The sequence below is a fragment of the Ambystoma mexicanum genome, unplaced genomic scaffold, assembly GCF_040938575.1.
Source record: "Ambystoma mexicanum isolate Mex_15411 unplaced genomic scaffold, UKY_AmexF1_1 Mex_scaf39, whole genome shotgun sequence".
NCBI classification, from domain to species: Eukaryota; Metazoa; Chordata; class Amphibia; order Caudata; family Ambystomatidae; genus Ambystoma; species Ambystoma mexicanum.
The window spans coordinates 1,403,093-1,422,998 of record NW_027182454.1 but is presented as its reverse complement, the minus strand read 5'-3'; the positions used below and the strand labels follow the sequence as shown (position 1 = coordinate 1,422,998).

Here is a 19,906-nt window from a genome sequence, read left to right as displayed (position 1 = left end):
GGAAAACAACTGTTACCAAATAAAAAACATACAGGCTTTACAGAGATGAACCTTTAACTAACATAGCTAGAGTGACAGCGGTCATTACCTGCTACAATGATTGATGCCTCTCTCCCAGCCTCAGAAGACACCGCATCAAGCTGTTGAGTATGAGCGTCATCTGGCCTGTCCCTGCAACAAAAAAAAGAAACAGCACACATTACTGTAAAAGTAAATCTAATTACACATATTAATACACACCAAAAGTCTCAACATTAATCCCAATTTCGTTCAAGACGTCAGTCAGGGTTTCGGAATCTAGACAGACTGCCTCCAAACGGGAGATCCATGTAGCATTATCCCCGGCTAGAAACATATAAACAAGCACAAGCCTCTGGCCTCACATACTGCAAATGACCAAACCCAGTGGCACCAGACACATGAGCGCACAAGAGACACAACATGCCATGCTTGGGGCCCTTATTCATTGGGGACCATTGGGGGCTGATTGTGGGGTTACTGCACTATGCAGCTAATAGTTTTGACCGGCGTTTCTGAATAAAATTTGATAGTGTACATTTTAAAGAATGTTTATCAAAAACAACCCCCTGGGGGCCTGTTCAAAGAGTGTCACAAAAGGCATGGATTACACTATGGATCTGGGGCCCCTGGGGTCATTTTGATGAGTTACTTCACTATGAGGCTTATAGTTTTGACCAGTGTTGCTGAATATTCATTAAAATGGACACTAACACATTTTATCAAAAGCATCCTATTTGGGGTGCGGTTCAAGCCGTGTCACAAGAGGCTTGCATAGATTATTGCTGCTGGGCCCCCTTATGTGCAGGGGCCCTACCCATGGGTGGTGCGACATCACCCTGCAGAGCCCCTTATTTGGTGGGGTGGCCCGCACCCTGTGGTGCGGCACCCCCTCGTTGATTGGGCCAGCAGGGGTGAAACGTGAAGACCCAGCCCTGTCACGGTGCAACCTCCAACCCCAGCCATGAAAATAAAGAGGGCTGGCTCAGCCCGCCTCTAGGCGCACCATCTATGCACATCAAAGCAAACACGGTGTTGCCGCCTTTGCTTAAATGCGCCTGCAAGGATTTTTTTGTAACACGAATATGGGGAGCTGGCAATTAGATGGCTCAGCCCCCCGCATCCGTTTTACGAGGCTTGCAGTCGCATTAAAACAAACGCGGCGCGGTATTACCGCGTTCGCTTTAATGCGGCTGCAAGCTTTCTTTTTTTGGGGTAAAACGAATGCAGGGAGCTGGGTTGTCTAATTACTAGCTCCCTGCGCCAGTCACACTGGGGACAACAAGAGCCTTTAGCAGGCTGCATATGGAAAGGGCGGGGAGGCCGTTCATGCAATGGACATCTCCGCCCTTTCAATGGCAGGTCGTTAACGGTTCTTATTGCCCGCTACATGCCGGCGATGCACAGCGGGCTGCAAGAGCCCTTAAGAACATGTCATTGGAAAGGGCGGGGAGGCCGTTCATGCGCTCGACATCTACGCCCTTTCAATGGCAGGTCGTTAACGGTTCTTATTGCCCGCTACATGCCGGCGGCGCACAGCGGGCTGCAAGAGCCCTTAAGAACATGTCATTGGAAAGGGCGGGGATGCCGTTCATGCACTGGACATCTCCGCCCTTTCAATGGCAGGTCGTTAACGGTTCTTATTGCCTGCTACATGCCGGCGGCGCACAGCGGGCTGTATGAGCCCTTAAGAACATGTCATTGGAAAGGGCGGGGATGCCGTTCATGCACTGGACATCTCCGCCCTTTCAATGGCAGGTCGTTAACGGTTCTTATTGCCCGCTACATGCCGGCGGCGCACAGCGGGCTGCAAGAGCCCTTAAGAACATGTCATTGGAAAGGGCGGGGATGCCGTTCATGCCCTGGACATCTCCGCCCTTTCAATGGCAGGTCGTTAACGGTTCTTATTGCCCGCTACATGCCGGCGGCGCACAGCGGGCTGTAAGAGCCCTTAAGAACATGTCATTGGAAAGGGCGGGGAGGCCGTTCATGCACTGGACATCTCCGCCCTTTCAGTGGCAGGTCGTTAACGGTACTTATTGCCCGCTACATGCCGGCGGCGCACAGCAGCCTGTAAGAGCCCTTAAGAAAATGTCATTGGAAAGGGCGGGGAGGCCGTTCATGCACTGGACATCTCCGCCCTTTCAGTGGCAGGTCGTTAACGGTTCTTATTGCCCGCTACATGCCGGCGGCGCACAGCGGGCTGCAAGAGCCCTTAAGAACATGTCATTGGAAAGGGCGGGGATGCCGTTCATGCACTGGACATCTCCGCCCTTTCAATGGCAGGTCGTTAACGGTTCTTATTGCCCGCTACATTCCGGCGGCGCACAGCGGGCTGTAAGAGCCGTTAAGAACATGTCATTGGAAAGGGCGGGGATGCCGTTCATGCACTGGACATCTCTGCCCTTTCAATGGCAGGCTGTTAACGGTTCTTATTGCCCGCTACATGCCGGCGGCGCACAGCGGGCTGTAAGAGCCCTTAAGAACATGTCATTGGAAAGAGCGGGGATGCCCCGCGTTTCCTTTTTATTGAGAGACCACATTTAGTTTATTGTTCAGGGCCATTATGTGATTAGAATTATTGGCCCCTGTGATCACCACACCAAGGTAAGTATATTGGGGAACAACTTCCAACACCACTGAACGGATATGCCATTTCCATGAGTGTTTGGTCTGTCCGTTCTTGTTTCGTTTTAGTGGGTTACACACCATCACCTTTGTTGTATTCAAATTAATTGTTAAAAGATTTCTTTCAACATATGAGGAGAGGGCATCTAAATATCTGAAATAAAAAATGTAAAAAGTGAGGCTGCTAGTATGCACCCTTGCCTCAATCCACAGAAGGTTTTAATGACTGAGGACAGTGTTCCTTTGGTATCAAGTCGCACTTGGAAATTAGTATTCGTGTGCAAGGCCTCAATGAGGTTGATTTAGTAAGGGGGACAACCTTCTTTCAGAAGTTTTGAAATCAACAAGGCTCAGGAAACTGAATCAAAAGCTGCCCTGAAATCAATAAAAGCAAAAAATAAAGTTTGCTTCAAGATCCGATGATGATGTATTATAGATGTTAATGTGAATAAATTGACAGCAGTCCCCATCCCAGGAATAAACCCGGTTTGATATGGATCTTGCTTCCGGGCAACTTCAGTCCATTTATTAAAATCCTTCAAGATGAACCTGGCAAATAACTTTCCCGGAATATCCAAGAGGGCGATCGGACTGTAGTTAGACGGACAGGCACGATCGCCCTTCTTGAATATCGGGACAATTATTGATGATTGCCATGATAGAGGGATAGTATTAGATTTCACGACCTGCACAAAAATATTATACACTATCCGAGCCCAGGATTCAGGGTGTTGCTTCATCATTACATTTGTAAGGTCATCTGGCCCAGGAGCCCTCCAATTTGATGACTTCATTATATAATGCAGAATGTCACTCTCCTGAATATTCAAATATTGATTGTTTACCTCAGTAATTACCGGTCTACTTGCCCACCCATCGCAAGCACTGTACAGGTCCGAGAAGTAAAGTATCCATGAGGCCTCCAATACTCCATTGATCTGCACAGTGGTTTGCTTTGTGTTGGCAGATGCATTGAGGAGAGACCCTATTTCCGCAGTGTCTTTACACACAATCGATTTCAGCATTGCCTCCCCATCAGCTTGATACAGCATACTTCTTTTTGATTTTATCCAATTCCTGTAATTATGCTGTATCAACTGCAGGGTGGATTTTCTGATGACCAGGGGTAGACTCATCGCAGCCTTCCTTTCTCGGCGCATCAAACTTCTCTGATTTTGAATTGTAATGTTAAAGTTATGTTTTGGAATGGATGCCTGATAGAACCCTGGACTCGCGATTACCTTAAAGATCTGCAGGGCAGCGTTATAAGTCACTGCTCGACCCTGAGGAAGTTGGTAGTTCTGCAGAATAGTGTCATTTAGACTAGCTAAGGATTTTTCTGACCAGTAAAAACGCGATCTAGCATTATTCACCGTCAAGTCAAACATATATTTTTTAGATCTTAATTTAGTAGAAGATATGTTGTAACTCCACTCAGCTGATAACAGATCATGGTCACTGAAAGGTTGTTTTAGAATGCAAAATTGCGTAATTGCTTGAAACGTAAACTTATCTGTATAGATGTAATCCATAATTGATCGAGATGTTCCTCTGCTCCAGGTGTCTCACGGGGGGACATCTCCAGCTATAGTTCCATTAAGCATATACATGTTACGATGTCTCATCAATAGTTCCCAATTCCCACAAACAGGATTTTTAGCAAACTTTTTTGGGTCTAAACATTGTATGTAAATTCAGATCACCCACCACGATGGTGTTGGTTATCTCTGGCGTTAGGGAAATTAAGTTAAATAATTGATTCAGTTCATGAAAGAACACCTGATCTGTTATTGCTAATGGGTTGCGATAGATGTTAATTAACGCAACAACTCCTGCGGGGAATTTAATTTTGACCATTTGAAGTGTGATATTCGGAGCTTGCCACGGCAAAATGATCATTCCTCGACCCAATTTTACCGCTACAAGTAAACCTGCTGATGGTCGACCTCTCATATTAGCTTTGGCAGCTTGGAATGCAATATCATATCCATCCCACACTGTTCTGTCCACCCACTATGTTTCCTGAAGGGCCACCACTTCAAACTTCAAGGTTGCACTCTGACCAGTTAGATCATGGGTGCACAACATACGGCCCGCGGGCCAGTTGCGGCCCGCCATGTCCTTTTGACCGGCCTGCGAGGCACAAAGACTTTCCTAATGGAGGGCGGCCCGCGGCCGCCCTCCATTAGGAAAGTCTTTGTTGTCTTCCGGGCCGGTGAAAACACTGGCCCTCATTGGCTCAGCACACACACGCATCACGTCGCTCCTACGAGCCACGTAATGCGTGTGTGCTGCACCAATGGAGGGCCAGCACTACGGCTGGCGTGGTCCATAAGACTTGATGCCGGAAGGCATTTCAGCCTTGGACCACGCCAGCTTACCTGCCTGCCTTCCAGCACGTCTCCGGTAAGTGGTCTGTTTGTGTTTGTGTGTCGGGTTTGTTTTGCTTTATGTTTGTGTGTATGAATGTTTGTGTTTGAATGTATTTGAGTGTTTGTTGAGATGCGGGGGTGGGGGGGGGGTGTCGGATGTGTATGAATGTTTGTGTTTGAATGTATTTCGAGTGTTTGAATGTATTTTGAGTGTATGTTGAGATGCGGGGGTGGGGGGGGGTGTGTCGGATGTGTATGAATGTTTGTGTTTGAATGTATTTGAATGTATGTTGAGATGCGGGGGTGGGAGGGTGCGTCGGATGTGTATGAATGTTTGTGTTTGAATGTATTTTGAGTGTATGTTGAGATGCGGGGGTGGAGGGGTGTGTCGGATGTGTATGAATGTTTGTGTTTGAATGTATTTTGAGTGTATGTTGAGATGCGGGGGTGGAGGGGTGTGTCGGATGTGTATGAATGTTTGTGTTTGAATGTATTTTGAGTGTATGTTGAAATGCGGGGGTGGGAGGGTGCGTCGGATGTGTATGAATGTTTGTGTTTGAATGTATTTTGAGTGTATGTTGAGATGTGGGGGTGGTGGGGTGTGTCGGATGTGTATGAATGTTTGTATTTGAATGTATTTTGAGTGTATGTTGAGATGCGGGGTGGGGGGTGTGTGTCGGATGTGTATGAATGTTTGTGTTTGAATGTATTTTGAGTGTATGTTGAAATGCGGGGGTGGGGGGGTGTGTCGGATGTGTATGAATGTTTGTATTTGAATGTATTTTGTGTGTATGTTGAGATGCGGGGGTGGGGGGGTGTGTCGGATGTGTATGAATGTTTGTGTTTGAATGTATTTTGAGTGTATGTTGAAATGCGGGGGTGGGGGAGTGTGTCGGATGTGTATGAATGTTTGTATTTGAATGTATTTTGTGTGTATGTTGAGATGCGGGGGTCGGGGGGTGTGTATGAATGTTTGTGTTTGAATGTATTTTGTGTGTATGTTGAGATGCGGGGGTGGGGGGGTGTGTCGGATGTGTATGAATGTTTGTGTTTGAATGTATTTTGTGTGTATGTTGAGATGCGGGGGTGGGGGGGTGTGTCGGATGTGTATGAATGTTTGTGTTTGAATGTATTTTGAGTGTATGTTGAAATGCGGGGGTGGGGTGTGTGTCGGATGTGTATGAATGTTTGTGTTTGAATGTTTTTTGTGTGCTGAGTTGGGGGTGGGGGTTCGGGTCTGTATGGGTGCTTGTTTGAGAGTTTGCTGAGTTGGGGGGGGTGGGGGGTTCGGGTCTGTATGGGTGCATGCTTGAGTGTGTGTGTGTGCTGAGTTGGGGGTGGGGGATTCGGGTCTGTATGGGTGCATGTTTGTGTGTGTGTTGATTAGGGGGGGTGGGGGGTTCGGGTCTGTATGGGTGCTTGTTTGAGAGTTTGCTGATTTGGGGGGTGGGGGGTTCGGGTCTGTATGGGTGCATGCTTGAGTGTGTGTGTGTGTTGAGTTGGGGGTGGGTCGAGTTTGCTGATTTGGGGGGGTGGGGGGGTTGGGTCTGTATGGGTGCATGTTTGTGTGTGCGCTGAGTTGTGGTGGGGGGGTTCGGGTCTGTATGGGTGCATGTTTGTGTGTGTGCTGAGTTGGGGGGTGGGGGGTTCGGGTCTGTATGGGTGCATGCTTGAGTGTGTGCGCTGAGTTGGGGGTGGGGGGTTCGGGTCTGTATGGGTGCATGTTTGTGTGTGTGTGCTGAGTTGGGGGGTGGGGGTTCGGGTCTGTATGGGTGCTTGTTTGAGAGTTTGCTGAGTTGGGGGGTGGGGGGTTCGGGTCTGTATGGGTGCATGCTTGAGTGTGTGTGTGTGTTGAGTTGGGGGTGGGGGGTTCGGGTCTGTATGGGTGCATGTTTGTGTGTGTGTTGATTTGGGGGGGTGGGGGGTTTGGGTCTGTATGGGTGCATGTTTGTGTGTGTGTTGATTTGGGGGGGTGGGGGGGTTCGGGTCTGTATGGGTGCATGCTTGAGTGTGTTTGGGGCATAGTGTTTGGTTGGGGGTGAGGGGGCCATGGGGCATAGTGTTTGGTTGGGGGTTAGGGGGGTGAGGGGGCCATGGGGCATAGTGTTTGGTTGGGGGTGAGGGGGCCATGGGGCATAGTGTTTGGTTGGCAGTGAGGGACAGGGGGCATAGTGTTTGGTTGGGGGTGAGGGGGCCATGGGGCACAGTGTTTGGTTGGGGGTGAGGGACAGGGGGCATAGTGTTTGCTTGGGGGGGTGAGGGACAGGGGGCATAGTGTTTGCTTGGGGGGTGGGAGCCATGGGGCATAGTGTTTGGTTGGGGGTTAGGGGGGTGAGGGGGCCATGGGGCATAGTGTTTGGTTGGGGGTGAGGGGGCCATGGGGCATAGTGTTTGGGGGTGAGGGGGCCATGGGGCATAGTGTTTGGTTGGGGGTGAGGGGGCCATGGGGCATAGTGTTTGGTTGGGGATGGGAGCCATGGGGCATAGTGTTTGGTTGGGGGTGAGGGGACCATGGGGCATAGTGTTTGGTTGGGGATGGGAGCCATGGGGCATAGTGTTGCACTCCAAGAGTGAACTCAATAATAAAGCTAAAACAGGCACAGTTAGGAGATGTACATCCTTTGCTTTTTTTGAGGAAACCTGACTCAACGAAGGCCATACTCCTCTTGGGTAACCCAAACAGCAAACTATAGCAGTCCAAAATAACAGAATGTCCAATCAAGGGTCAATAAAATATATATAATTTAATTAAACAGACGATATACAATAACTAAATCGAAATAAATGATAGCAATGGAAAATGTGTAGTACAAAATGTAAGTTTGAAATGCAATAAAAATCGTTACCCCTCAAAAACATATCTTTTCCATGTGTTTAATACAAATTGGGGGTTGAAAAAGCCTCCTGACATGTCCCGCCTACCGCCCCGCCCACTTTTACTTTTCGGCCCACTATAGCCCTCGTGTAAGGTACTTTCGGCCCTCTGTCAAAATCAGTTGTGCACCCCTGAGTTAGATGGATGTATCCACAAGTATACCAGCAGGCCAAGAATATGGTTCCTTGCTGTATTTTCTCGAATTGTTATGATGGGATATTTAATTCGTTAACATCATTCATTTCTTGATCTCGAAGCCAATTAGATTTGGATCTCACATTCTGCGTAGTTGTCAGCGATGGGGCTCACCTGTGATTCGAAGTCTGATTCGCAGGAAGATATATCAGATTCTGTAGGTTCTGTAGTCCTGTCCGGAGTTCCTTTTTTGGAGAAGAGATAGGGTCTGTTCGGGGAACTCGCCACAGTGGTTGTGTTGAGGACAGACAGCAATCAAAGTGGTGATTCCCCTGCACAGCCCTTTAAGGGGAAAAATCCAGTGGCACAAAAAAACCCTGTAGTTCTCTGACGTAGACTGGCCAGAGTAAAGTCTCAATAGAAGTTTCTGAATGGAAGTGCGCAGGAATTCCGGAAACAGCTGGCAATTAAATCCAGACAGGAATCAGGCAAATAACACTTCAGTAAGAATTCAAGCAGGAATCCAGCAGGAATAAGGCGGTAAGGTTCCTTATTATTCTTAGGAATCCAGCAGAGGACAAGGCAGGAAGTAAATACGAAGAGTAGGTGTAAAGAGATGGTTAACAATAGAAGGGGGGGGGGGTTACTAAATACAGTGAACTGCAAGAAAAGGAAAGGAAGGTAGCATAAAGTAGTACACTTAAGAACCAAGCAGCAAGAAAAAAGGAACCGCGTGTATTAACAGAGAAAGAATGCCAAAACCAATAAGAACTCACCATATGTTGAAGAGTAGGAAAGAAGAAACAAGGTGTGTTAGCATTACGAGAGAAATGCTAGCGACCGCAGAGTGAGCCCAAGCCTGAAAGGAAAAAAAAAACACGAACAGGACAGGAGGCAGAAAGAAAACGGCAACGGCACAGGAGTAGGAGGGAAACATGGAAATGAAATGCCCGAGAGCAGGCGGACAGAAAGCACAACAAAGGCGGGAGCCGAAAACGGCGAATAGTAAACATACAAGCTCCCGAGGACCACTGAAAGGGAAACTATAAGAGGAGGAAATGCCAGGAGAAGGAGTAGCACACAAAGTGTCAGGAATCTGAGGAAAGGCACAGGTCGGCGCTTCTTGCTTTGCACGAGGCGATAAACTCATTTCCCATGAGGCATTGGGAAGTGTGTAGTTCTCCTATCGCGTGCTACAACAGCTGCTCATTAGCAGCAACTGTTAAGACTCGCCGCCGCCCGTGCCTCGGTGCAGGTAATTAATGATTCTCAGCACGGGCGGCGGCAGCTTAGGAGCAGGCATGCAGAAATTCTCAGACGCCGAAGGACTGATGGAGCTTCCCCGGGCCGCGATGGTGACGAACAGCTGAATAAACACGGGCCGCGGCGGTGAAGCGGGCTCCGTCCCAAAAGCTTTGGGCATCGCTCTTCAGGGTCCGGATGTCCTTGTGAGCCATCCGGACCATCAGTTAAATGTTTTTGACCCCAGTGTTCATATTCTGGAGTTGCTATATGCTTACTTTGTTTATTAATTGATTACTTCAACAGGGCAGTGAGTGTGTGATGTAACACGCCCTAAAGATACATGCCATGTTTTAGACACGCCATGTGGAGAAAACATGCTATAAAGCTATGAACGGATAAAACAGGGCACTGAGAAAGATATAGAGACTATTCAAAGCACGTGTATGGGTCCACACAGTACAAGGGTATGTTCTTGTGTGTCTTTTTTCCTAAATCATTGTTTGTGGCTTCATTGTGCCCAACGGGCCATGTGTCTCGTGTCTTCATAAAAAGAGACACCCCTTTGTTTGTGCCATTTAGCTTGTAAGCCAATCTATGTGTGTTCAAGAAATGACTGTCCAAGTCCTACGTTATGTTCAAGCCCTATGTTATGTTCAAAGTCCATGCTCTAGGTTATCCGCTTATGTTCTGTGAGGTGCAAAGTGGAGTTTAGAGAGCTCCTATGGTTCGTATGTAGCAAGGTCATTACAGGTATAGGAGGTCAGGCTAGGTGTTCAGGAAATAGAGGTACAGGTTCAGGAATCTCGCTGTATTGTATGTATTTGCTTGTGTATGTTCCCTTCCTTTCCTTTGTCACTCCATCCCCTTTTCCCTAACTCCATCTTCCCCCATTGGCTGCCACGTGGCTTCCTGTGATATCAGTTTTCAGGTGCCCGTGCCAACCACGGTGGGAGGGGTCAATCTATTTGGCTTCTGTGGTTCGGAAGAGGGGATTGAGACCCCTATTCCCTATAAGTTTGAAAGAATTACCTGCCCCCGATTTCGGGGTAATTGAACCACCCAGGCCAAATGGATACAAATCCTCCCTCTTTAGAAGATGTGCTAAAAGCACTACAAGACATACAAGTAGAGTTGGTACAAGCTAGACAAGAGCCTAGTATATTGAAAGCCCAGGTACAGGGTTTGGTCGCACAAGGCACCCCGCTGGATGGGGCTGGAACCTCTACGGGAGGGCAAACTGGTAGAGCCCCGCCTACTGTAATTGTGCATCCCCCTAGTAGTGTGCCATTAGCCGCACCAGAAAGATTCACAGGAGACCCTAAGAAAGTGCAGTCTTCATTTTTTGTGTAAATCTAAGGCATTTGAAACAGTACAAGCTAGAACAGCATTTGTTATTTCCTATTTAACTGGAGATGCGGCAGCATGGGCTATGCCTCTGGTGCAAAAGGATGATCCTTTATTATATAATTGGGATGGTTTTCTAGTGGAGTTTGGTAGGTTATTTGATCGCCGAGAGGTGTCTTTGGCTCAAGACAAAGAATTGTTAGCTTTAAGACAAGGAACACGCGACTTGGTTTCGTATGTTACCCAATTTAACAGGTTGGTGATTGAAACTGATTGGCCTGAGAATAAACAGACTGTGTTGTTTTATCAAGGGCTCAAAGAGGAATTGAAGGATGCTATTGCTCAAGTAGAACCTCAGCCTAGTACATGTACCGCCATGATTGATTTAGCCCTAAGATTGGATCATCGTATTGGAGAGCGCAAGGGAGAGAAGAAAAGACCAGAAGTTTTGCCTTTTGCTAGGTTGGATCGGGGTAAGGGAAACAGGAATACAGAAGGAGAACCTATGCATATTGGTGGAATAAGGGGGCCCTTGTCTGTTGCAGAAAAAGAGCAACGGAAGGCTAATAACTTGTGCCTTTATTGTGGACAACCTGGACACTTTATTAGAACTTGCCCAAATACTCCCAAGAAAGGAGAAGGGGTGGATAGAAGCAAGGTTGAGATAGGAAAAGGACTGGGCCGGCCTTAGGGGGAACACAGGCGACAGGCCCAGAAATTAATAGGTTCCCCATTTGGAGTGCAAATACGACAGGGAAGAGAAATTCACATTTGTACATTTTGGTGACTTTACTTTTTGCCTGTACTAAGCAGCTAGTGTCTGCAATGGTGGACTCAGGCGTCACCGGTAATTTCGTTGACATTGGATTGGCGAAAAGATTGGGTTTACCTTTAAGGGAAAAAGCTCATGTTGAGGGGGTGCAATCAGTGGATGGATCACCATTGGTTTCAGGGCCCATATGTCAACAAACTAAACCCATTCTAATGCGGTGTGAGTCTGGACATATAGAGGAAATTGTATTTGATTTAATAGCGGCACCTCAATTCGGGCTCATTCTGGGAATGCCTTGGTTACTTAAACACAATCCCAGGATTGATTGGATTAAGCGGGAGGTGGTATTTGCAGGAGTGGAATGTGAGGGTCACATGGAGGAGGAGGTGAGACCCGCATTATATTTGGCAGATCAGGTGGCAGAACCACAAATGGTGGGAGCAATGGCTGTGAGTATCCCAAATCAGTACCAAGATTTAGCTAAAGTATTTGACAAATGGGGAGCAGACAGGTTACCATCCCATAGATCCTATGATTGCGTGATTGAATTGGAACCAGGGGCTAAATTACCTTGTAGCAGAATCTACGCTTTGACTGAAACAGAAAATCAGCATTTACGTGAATACCTGGGTGACATGTTAAGTAAGGGATTTATTAGGCATTCCACCTCACCTGTGTCGTCACCTTTGTTCTTTGTCCCAAAGAAAGAGGGAACACTTAGGACATGTATTGATTATAGAGCATTGAATAAGGTGACAGTGAAGAACAGGTACCCCTTGCCTTTGATTTCAGTATTATTGGATCAAGTAAAAACAGCAGTGGTTTATACCAAATTAGATTTGAGAGGGACTTACCATTTGATCCGTGTGAAAGAGGGGGATGAGTGGATGACAGCCTTCAGGACTAAGTTTGGTTTGTTTGAATACCTTGTGATGCCTTTTGGTTTGTGTAATGCTCTGGCAGCATTTCAATACTTTATGCAGGAAGTGTTTGAGTGAGTTTCTAGATCAGTTTGGTATAGTTTATATTGATGACATTTTAATGTATTCCTCTTCTGAAAAGCAATACATAGACCATGTGAGAGCAGTGTTAACAAAATTACAAGACCATCAGTTGTATGTAAAACTGGAAAAATGTGCCTTTCATACCACTCAAGTGGAATTTCTTGGTTTTATTTTGACTCCCTCTGGTATTGTGATGGACAAGAAAAAGTACAAGCAGTTACGGAATGGCCAGCGCCTCAGTGCATCAAGGAAATCCAGTCCTTTTTAGGTTTTGCAAACTTTTATAGGCGCTTTATATGAAATTTTTCACAAATCGTTACCCCCATTACCAAATTATTGAGGAAAGCCACTAAGTTTGATTGGAACACTGAGGCAGAAGTAGCTTTTCAAGCGTTAAAGAAAGCATTTACATCAGCTCCTGTATTGAGACACCCTAATCCAGAAAAACCTTTCCAAGTGGAAACGGATGCTTCTAACGTGGCTGTTGGAGCAGTATTGTCTCAAAAGGATGAAGAAGGAGTATGGCATCCAGTAGCTTTCTACTCTCGCAAGCTTACTAGCTGCGAACAAAATTATTCAATCACTGATAAAGAGTTACTGGCGATTGGAGCAGCATTTTTGGAGTGGCGACATTATTTGTTGGGGGCCAAATATCAGGTTACAGTGATCACTGATCATAAAAACTTACAATACTTCAGGACAGCTCATACATTAAGTCCAAGGCAGTTAAAATGGTCACACTACTTTAATGAGTTTCATTTTGTAGTCACTTTTAGAGAAGGGAGAAAAAATGGTAAGGCGGACGCTTTATCTAGGCAGCAAAATATGGAAAGCAGTGTAACCGAAGTGAGGACTATCATTCCTGCGGAAAAGGTAGTAGGAGCAGTAATGACTCAATTACTGAGACAAGTAAAATGAAAGGAAAGGTCCAATTGAAATGGGGAAAAAATCCCGCAGAAACATTCCACAATGGGCTTCCCTATTATGCAGGGAAATTGTTTTTACCGGCGCTCGCCTTGCAGAAGAAGGCGATGCATTGGTGTCATCATTCACCTTTAGTAGGACATTCAGGAAGCAAAAAGACCCAAGGGTTGTTGGAGAAATATTTCTGGTGGCCAGGGTTAAGACAAGATTCTATGAAGTACATTCAAGAGTGTGAAACATGTGTACGCAGTAAGTCAGACCATAAAAAAAAAGCAGGGTTACTCCAGCCACTACCCACCCCGGAGAAGATCTGGACACATATATCCATGGATTTCATTACTGATTTGCCTCCGGATGATCAGTATGACACAATCTGGGTGGTGGTGGATTATCTATCTAAACAAGCCCATTTCATACCTTGTAAAGGTATCCCGGGAGCAGGGAGATTGGCAGAATTGTTTTTACAACATGTGGTCAGATTACATGGTTTACCTCATAGTATTGTATCTGATAGAGGCCCTCAATTTACTTCCACATTTTGGCGTGCTTTTTGTAAAATGTTAGGCATGGAGTGTGCGTTGTCCACCAGTTATCACCCACAGATGGATGGACAAACGGAGAGAGTCAATCAGACGCTGGAACAATATTTACGTTGTTATTTAAGTGAGGGTCGTGATTCTTGGGTACAGTCTTTATGGTTGGCTGAGTTTACTTATAATAACACTGAACACGCTTCCTTGGGTATGTCTCCAAATGTATGTTTGTATGGTCAAACACAAAATATGTTACCAGAACATCTACCTGATATGGAAAATATTCCTATGCTTCAGGATAGAAAAAAGGTACTACTACACCTCAGACAGAAAGCACGAGCCAATTTAGACCAGGCTAAGGAACAATATAAAAAATATGCAGACCGAAATAGGAGAGTTGCTCATCAGTATAAAGTGGGGGATAAGGTCTGGCTTTCAACACACAATTTGCCTTTAAAGGGACCCTGTAAATTTGCCCCCAGGTTTATTGGACCCTATGAAATTATGAAATGTAACGGGGGCATGCAAATTAAAGTTGCCTCACACGTTAAAGATACATCCAGTGTTCCATGTGTCTTTGCTCAAACCCGCAGCACCGGGAACGCGAGTACAGAGACCCCCAGCAATTATCAAGGATGGACAGGCAGAATATGAAGTAAAGAAGATACTGGACTCAAGATGGAGACAGAATCGTTTATGGTATCTCATCCAGTGGGTAGGATATGGACCTGAGGATTGTTCATGGGAACCGGCTAGTGCGGTTCATGCACCCAGATTGGTGCGACAATTTCATCTGCAGCATCCAGAGAAGGAAAATCTTGGAAGGGGCCCTGAGAGAGGAGGTACTGTCAGGAATCTGAGGAAAGGCACAGGTGCAAGAGGCGATAAACTACAATTCCCATGAGGCATTGGGAAGTGTGTAGTTCTCCTATCGCACGCTACAACAGCTGCTCATTAGCAGCAACTGTTAAGACTCGCCGCTGCCCGTGCCTCGGTGCAGGTAATTAATGATTCTCAGCACGGGCGGCGGCAGCTTAGGAGCAGGCATAAGGAAATTCTCAGACGCCGAATGTCATGATCTCTGCTTCCAAAAGGTCAGGGTTTTCCCAACTCCCTTGGAAGCAGATCCATAACCCAGGTTCCGAGTGCCAACCAGTCCCAATTGGGACTTTTTGGACCCAGTCCTGGCGCCAGTGGCACCAGGCTCATAAATATGCCCAGTCCCAGCGCTGGAAGCGCCGGGCTCATAATGCTTGGGTGGACTTACCTGCAGCAGACCATGCTGCTTACTTGCCTGCCAGTTGAGCCTCTGATCCTCTTCTGTTTGGAACTACTTTTCCTGTTGGGTGGGGCTGGAGCCACTCCCTAGATTCAGAACACTGGAACTCTTCTGGAAGGCAGGAAATCTTTTCTTACCAGGAACTCTTTTCTTACCTAGGCGTGGCTGTGGAAGGAAACACCTAAGCACTACAGGAGGCTATTTAAACCACACCCGGTGGATGAATCTTGCTTTGCGTTATTCTGCACCCTCTGCAGCAGAACGCTCATCGTGTCTTCTGCATCCGGTCCTGGGCCTAAGGAAAAAGGCTTACCATCCTGAATCCAGTCTTCAGCAACACCTATAAAGACAAGAAAGAACAGGTTAGCATTCCGGCATCTGAAAGGCAAAGGCTTACCTAATCTTCGTGTGCTCCGGAGGTCTTCACACTGCATTCCGGCATCTGAAAGACAAAAGCTTACCAACTCTTCGCACGCTCCGGAGGCCGTCGGCGCTGCATCCCGCATCTGAAAGACAAAACAAGGTGCGTTTAAAGACATTGGGGAACTTTAATACTCACGTGCCAATACTCCTTTCCACATCTAACCCAGTGGGTATTCCGGCACCCTGCAGCCGCTCCGAACTTGTACCTGCAAAATAAAAAGACAGTTAGAGCGCATCGTGAAGCTGGCAACAAGCGCTTACTTACGTGCTTCCAGGCGCTTCTATTCCTCACACGGGCTCCATCTTCAACTCACTTCAGCCCGTCATCCGCCATCGCCGGAACCCTGCAAAACAAGAGACATCATTATTAAAGACTTTAAAGACATTTGAGTTACTCGAAACTTACAGTTCGTGCAGTAAACGACGGACAGCAGTTCTCTGAAGTCAAGAGGCCTGCGCTACCTATCCAGTGAAGAAACTGGTTACAGCACCCTGCCCCGAGGCAGATGGAGAGCTCGGCATTCACTTACCTAAGGTGAGAGCGTTAACCTTTGGGGGTCTACAGGAGAGGAGAAGAGGAAAGAGATAGGGACACCCCAATAACCCCAGTTCATTAACCCCATATTTTCTATCTGCAGACATCTTACTCTACACGTCAGGCATACAGCGCACAGAGGTCCAGCCCAAAGAGCCAACCGGGTGCTGCACATCACCTTTGAAGATACGGTAGTCGCCCAGTCAAGACCGGCGCCTCTGCGAGAATCAGGTGAGCGTTACAGAACGCAAAGCCTACCGCAAAACTCTCGCCCAGGCGCTATGGAAACCTCGGATACTGACCACCTAGCCCGGTTACTTGGGGAACTAAGGGCAGAAGTGCATGCAGCTCGTCAGGAAACTAATGCTCTAAGAAGGGAACTAATTATTTCCAAGGAGAGAACAGATGATCTTGCTAGACAATTGCTACAGTCACAAGCCGGACAGACCCCGCTACCCGCATCAGGGGCAAATCTTCCTTCAACATCCTCTATGAATCCAGTGCAGATCAATCTACCTGGGAATGTACCTCTGGCTCCGCCCGAACGATTTTCTGGTGACCCAAAGAGGTTTGCGGTATTTATCAATCAGTGCCGGTTGCACTTCTTATGCCGGCCAGCAGCCTTTCCAACTGATCAAGCTAAAGTAGCTTTTGTACTTTCGTACCTTAGTGGCAATGCGGCAGACTGGTCGATCCCTCTAGTTAATCAAGATGATCCGGTTCTCCATGATTTTCAAGCCTTTCAGCTTAGTATGGAAAAACTGTTCGCAAGACATGCACAGGGGCAGGCCTTGGACAATGAGCTTCTTTCGTTGCGACAGGGTAATCAAGACCTTTTGGCTTATATTGCATCTTTCAATAGACTAATAGTGGAAACTCAATGGCCTGAGGACAAAAGGATTACGCTGTTTTATAGAGGTCTACGTGGAGAGCTCAAAGACGTTTTAGCCCAAGTAGTGAATCCCCCACAAGACTGTTCGGATTATATAGACTTGGTCGTTCAAATAGATCACAGACTGCAGAACAGGAAGGCCGATCGTTCCAAGTTTGAGGCTCGAGTATTTTCCAAACCGCCAACTCCTTCCAAAGGAGTAGACTCCGGGGAACCCATGCAAATAGGGGGTCTGAAAGGCCCTCTAACACAAAGGGAGCGGGAAAGGAGAAAACAGTTGTAATTATGCCTATATTGCGGAAACTCAGGGCACTTTCTTCGAGACTGTCCGGTGAAACCTGCCAAGAAGGCCGTAGGAGCTGCAGTTACCACAGTTACAAACTCTGAGCAGGGAAACGACCTCGCCCGACAAGAATAGAGGTCCTCTTGCCGAGCGTGAAAACCAGTTCCGTGACCTCGCATTTCGTGATACCTATGGTCCTCATTAGCCCTGATAATCCGGATCGATTACATGCAATTGAAGCTTACGTCGACAGCGGTGCCATCGGCAATTATGTGGATCATGAAATGGTTTTGAGGATGAATCTAACTCTTTGTCCCAAGGCTGTAAAGGACGTCATTACTACGGTGGATGGTACGGAGATAGCCTCCGGGCCAGTAACACATACCACTCAAGAGGTGACGCTAGTAAGTCAAGATGGACACCATGAGAAGATCGTGTTCGATGTGATCAAGGCCCCTCAGTTCCAGATTATTCTAGGAATACCTTGGTTAGAGAAACACAATCCTCTGATCGATTGGCGAGCAAGAACGGTCCAGTTTCCAGAATGTGTCTCTACTTGTCACCCTCCACCTGGTGTTGCACTGGCAGCAATTTCTTCAGAGACTCCCCAGTTACCTCCCGAATACCTAGAATACCAAGATGTTTTCCGGAAGGAGCAGGCTAACTCTCTACCTCCTCATAGGTCTTATGACTGCCAGATAGACCTGATACCTGGATCTACTCCTCCTTGTAGTAGAATTTATGCCCTCACCGAGCCTGAGAACCTTCACCTTCGACAATACCTGGATCAATACCTGGCAAATGGGTTTATTCGTCCTTCCAAGTCCCCTGCTTCTTCAGCTTTGTTCTTCGTTCCAAAAAAGGAAGGAGACCTTAGAACTTGTATCGATTATCGCTCCCTGAACCAGATCACCGTTAAGAATAGATATCCGTTACCTTTGATCCCTGAACTCCTGGACCAAGTCAGAAAAGCATGCATATATACAAAGCTGGATCTTAGAGGAGCTTACCACTTGGTACGAGTAAAAGAGGGCGATGAATGGAAGACGGCCTTCCGCACCAAGTATGGGCTATTTGAATATCAGGTCATGCCCTTCGGACTTTGCAATGCCCCGGCCGCCTTTCAATATTTTATGAACGATGTCCTCAGAGAACTCATAGATGTGTGTGTTGTTGTTTACATTGACGACATTCTCGTTTATTCTTCATCGGAATCTGAACATCGGAAACACGTGAAAATGGTCCTCGAAAGATTGCGTCAACACAAACTTTTCGCTAAGTTGGAAAAATGTGTTTTCAACGTGACTGAAGTTGAATTCTTGGGATTCATATTATCACCTGGCGGAGTGCGTATGGATTCAAAGAAGGTCGATGCAGTTCTCAAATGGCCATCACCATCCTCTGTAAAAGGTGTGCAAAGCATGTTAGGCTTCGCTAACTTTTACCGCAGGTTTATACCCGAGTTCTCTCGAATAGTCCAGCCCATCACTGCCTTGTTAAAGAAAAACAAACGCTTTGAATGGTCTACCGAGGCGGAACAAGCTTTCCAGGATTTGAAAACTAAATTTATCTCTGCACCAATCTTAAAACACCTTCGCCCCGAACTCCCCTACATCGTGGAAACTGATGCTTCAAGCCTTGCCATGGGGGCAGTTCTATCACAAAAGGACCCGGTAACCAATCAGTTGCATCCCGTGGCATTTTGGTCCCGCAAATTCTCGCCTCCTGAAATCAATTACACGATTACTGACAAGGAACTTCTGGCTATCAAGTCTGCCTTTAAGGCTTGGCGGCATTATCTGCTGGGGGCCCGACACACCGTTACTGTGATTACGGATCACCGAAACCTGCAATATTTGAAAACCGCAAAAGCCCAATCCTCTAGACAACTCCGTTGGGCATTATTCTTTGCCGAGTTTGACTTCATAATTACCTATCGACCTGGTACAAAGAACGGTAAAGCTGATGCCCTTTCTCGGATGGGAGTGGAAGAACACTTGATCAACCCAAAACCTGTACCAATCATTCCCGAACAAAGAATTCTGGGTGTAATCGCCACAGAATCCATAGAGGAAGTTAAGGATAAAGCCAGGCAACTTGTAACTCCAGCAGACATACAGAATTGGCATCTGCAGGGAAAGGACTTTGCAGTAAAGGACAACTTATTGTATTTCCAAGAACGATTATACCTACCCAGCACAGATTTACAGAAAAAAGTAATCTCTTGTTATCACGACTCTTTAATGGAAGGTCATCCCGGTATAGCCAAGACCTCAGAAAAGATCAAGCGCTACTTCTGGTGGCCGTCTTGGAAGAAAGATATCAGAGACTTTATAATGTCCTGTGGAGTATGCGCCCAAAACAAGAGTCAAAAGGAAAGACCAGCAGGCCTCTTACGCCCTATTGACATCCCACCTCGCCCTTGGCATACGCTTTCTATGGACTTCATCACCGATCTACCTCCATGCTCCGGATACAATACGATTCTAGTAATCGTGGACTTATTCTCCAAGATGGCGCATTTCATTCCGCTCAAAGGCTTGCCAACAGCAGCAACTCTGGCCCGAGAATTTCTCGAAAACATCGTCCGACTGCACGGTTTTCCTTCGGTTCTAATTTCGGATCGAGGTAGTCAATTTATTTC

At 46.8% G+C, this 19,906-nt stretch overlaps 1 protein-coding gene across 1 annotated transcript in view; it reads right to left on the bottom strand.

Moving 5' to 3' along the window:
* LOC138559120 (threonine-rich protein-like) overlaps positions 1 to 19,906 on the bottom strand; it is a 195,878-nt gene that overhangs the window by 12,328 nt on the left and 163,644 nt on the right. The window contains exon 3 of the mRNA XM_069642687.1: positions 89 to 171. Within this exon, the coding sequence (XP_069498788.1) occupies positions 89 to 171 (83 nt within the window). The remainder of the gene's footprint in view (positions 1 to 88; positions 172 to 19,906) is intronic.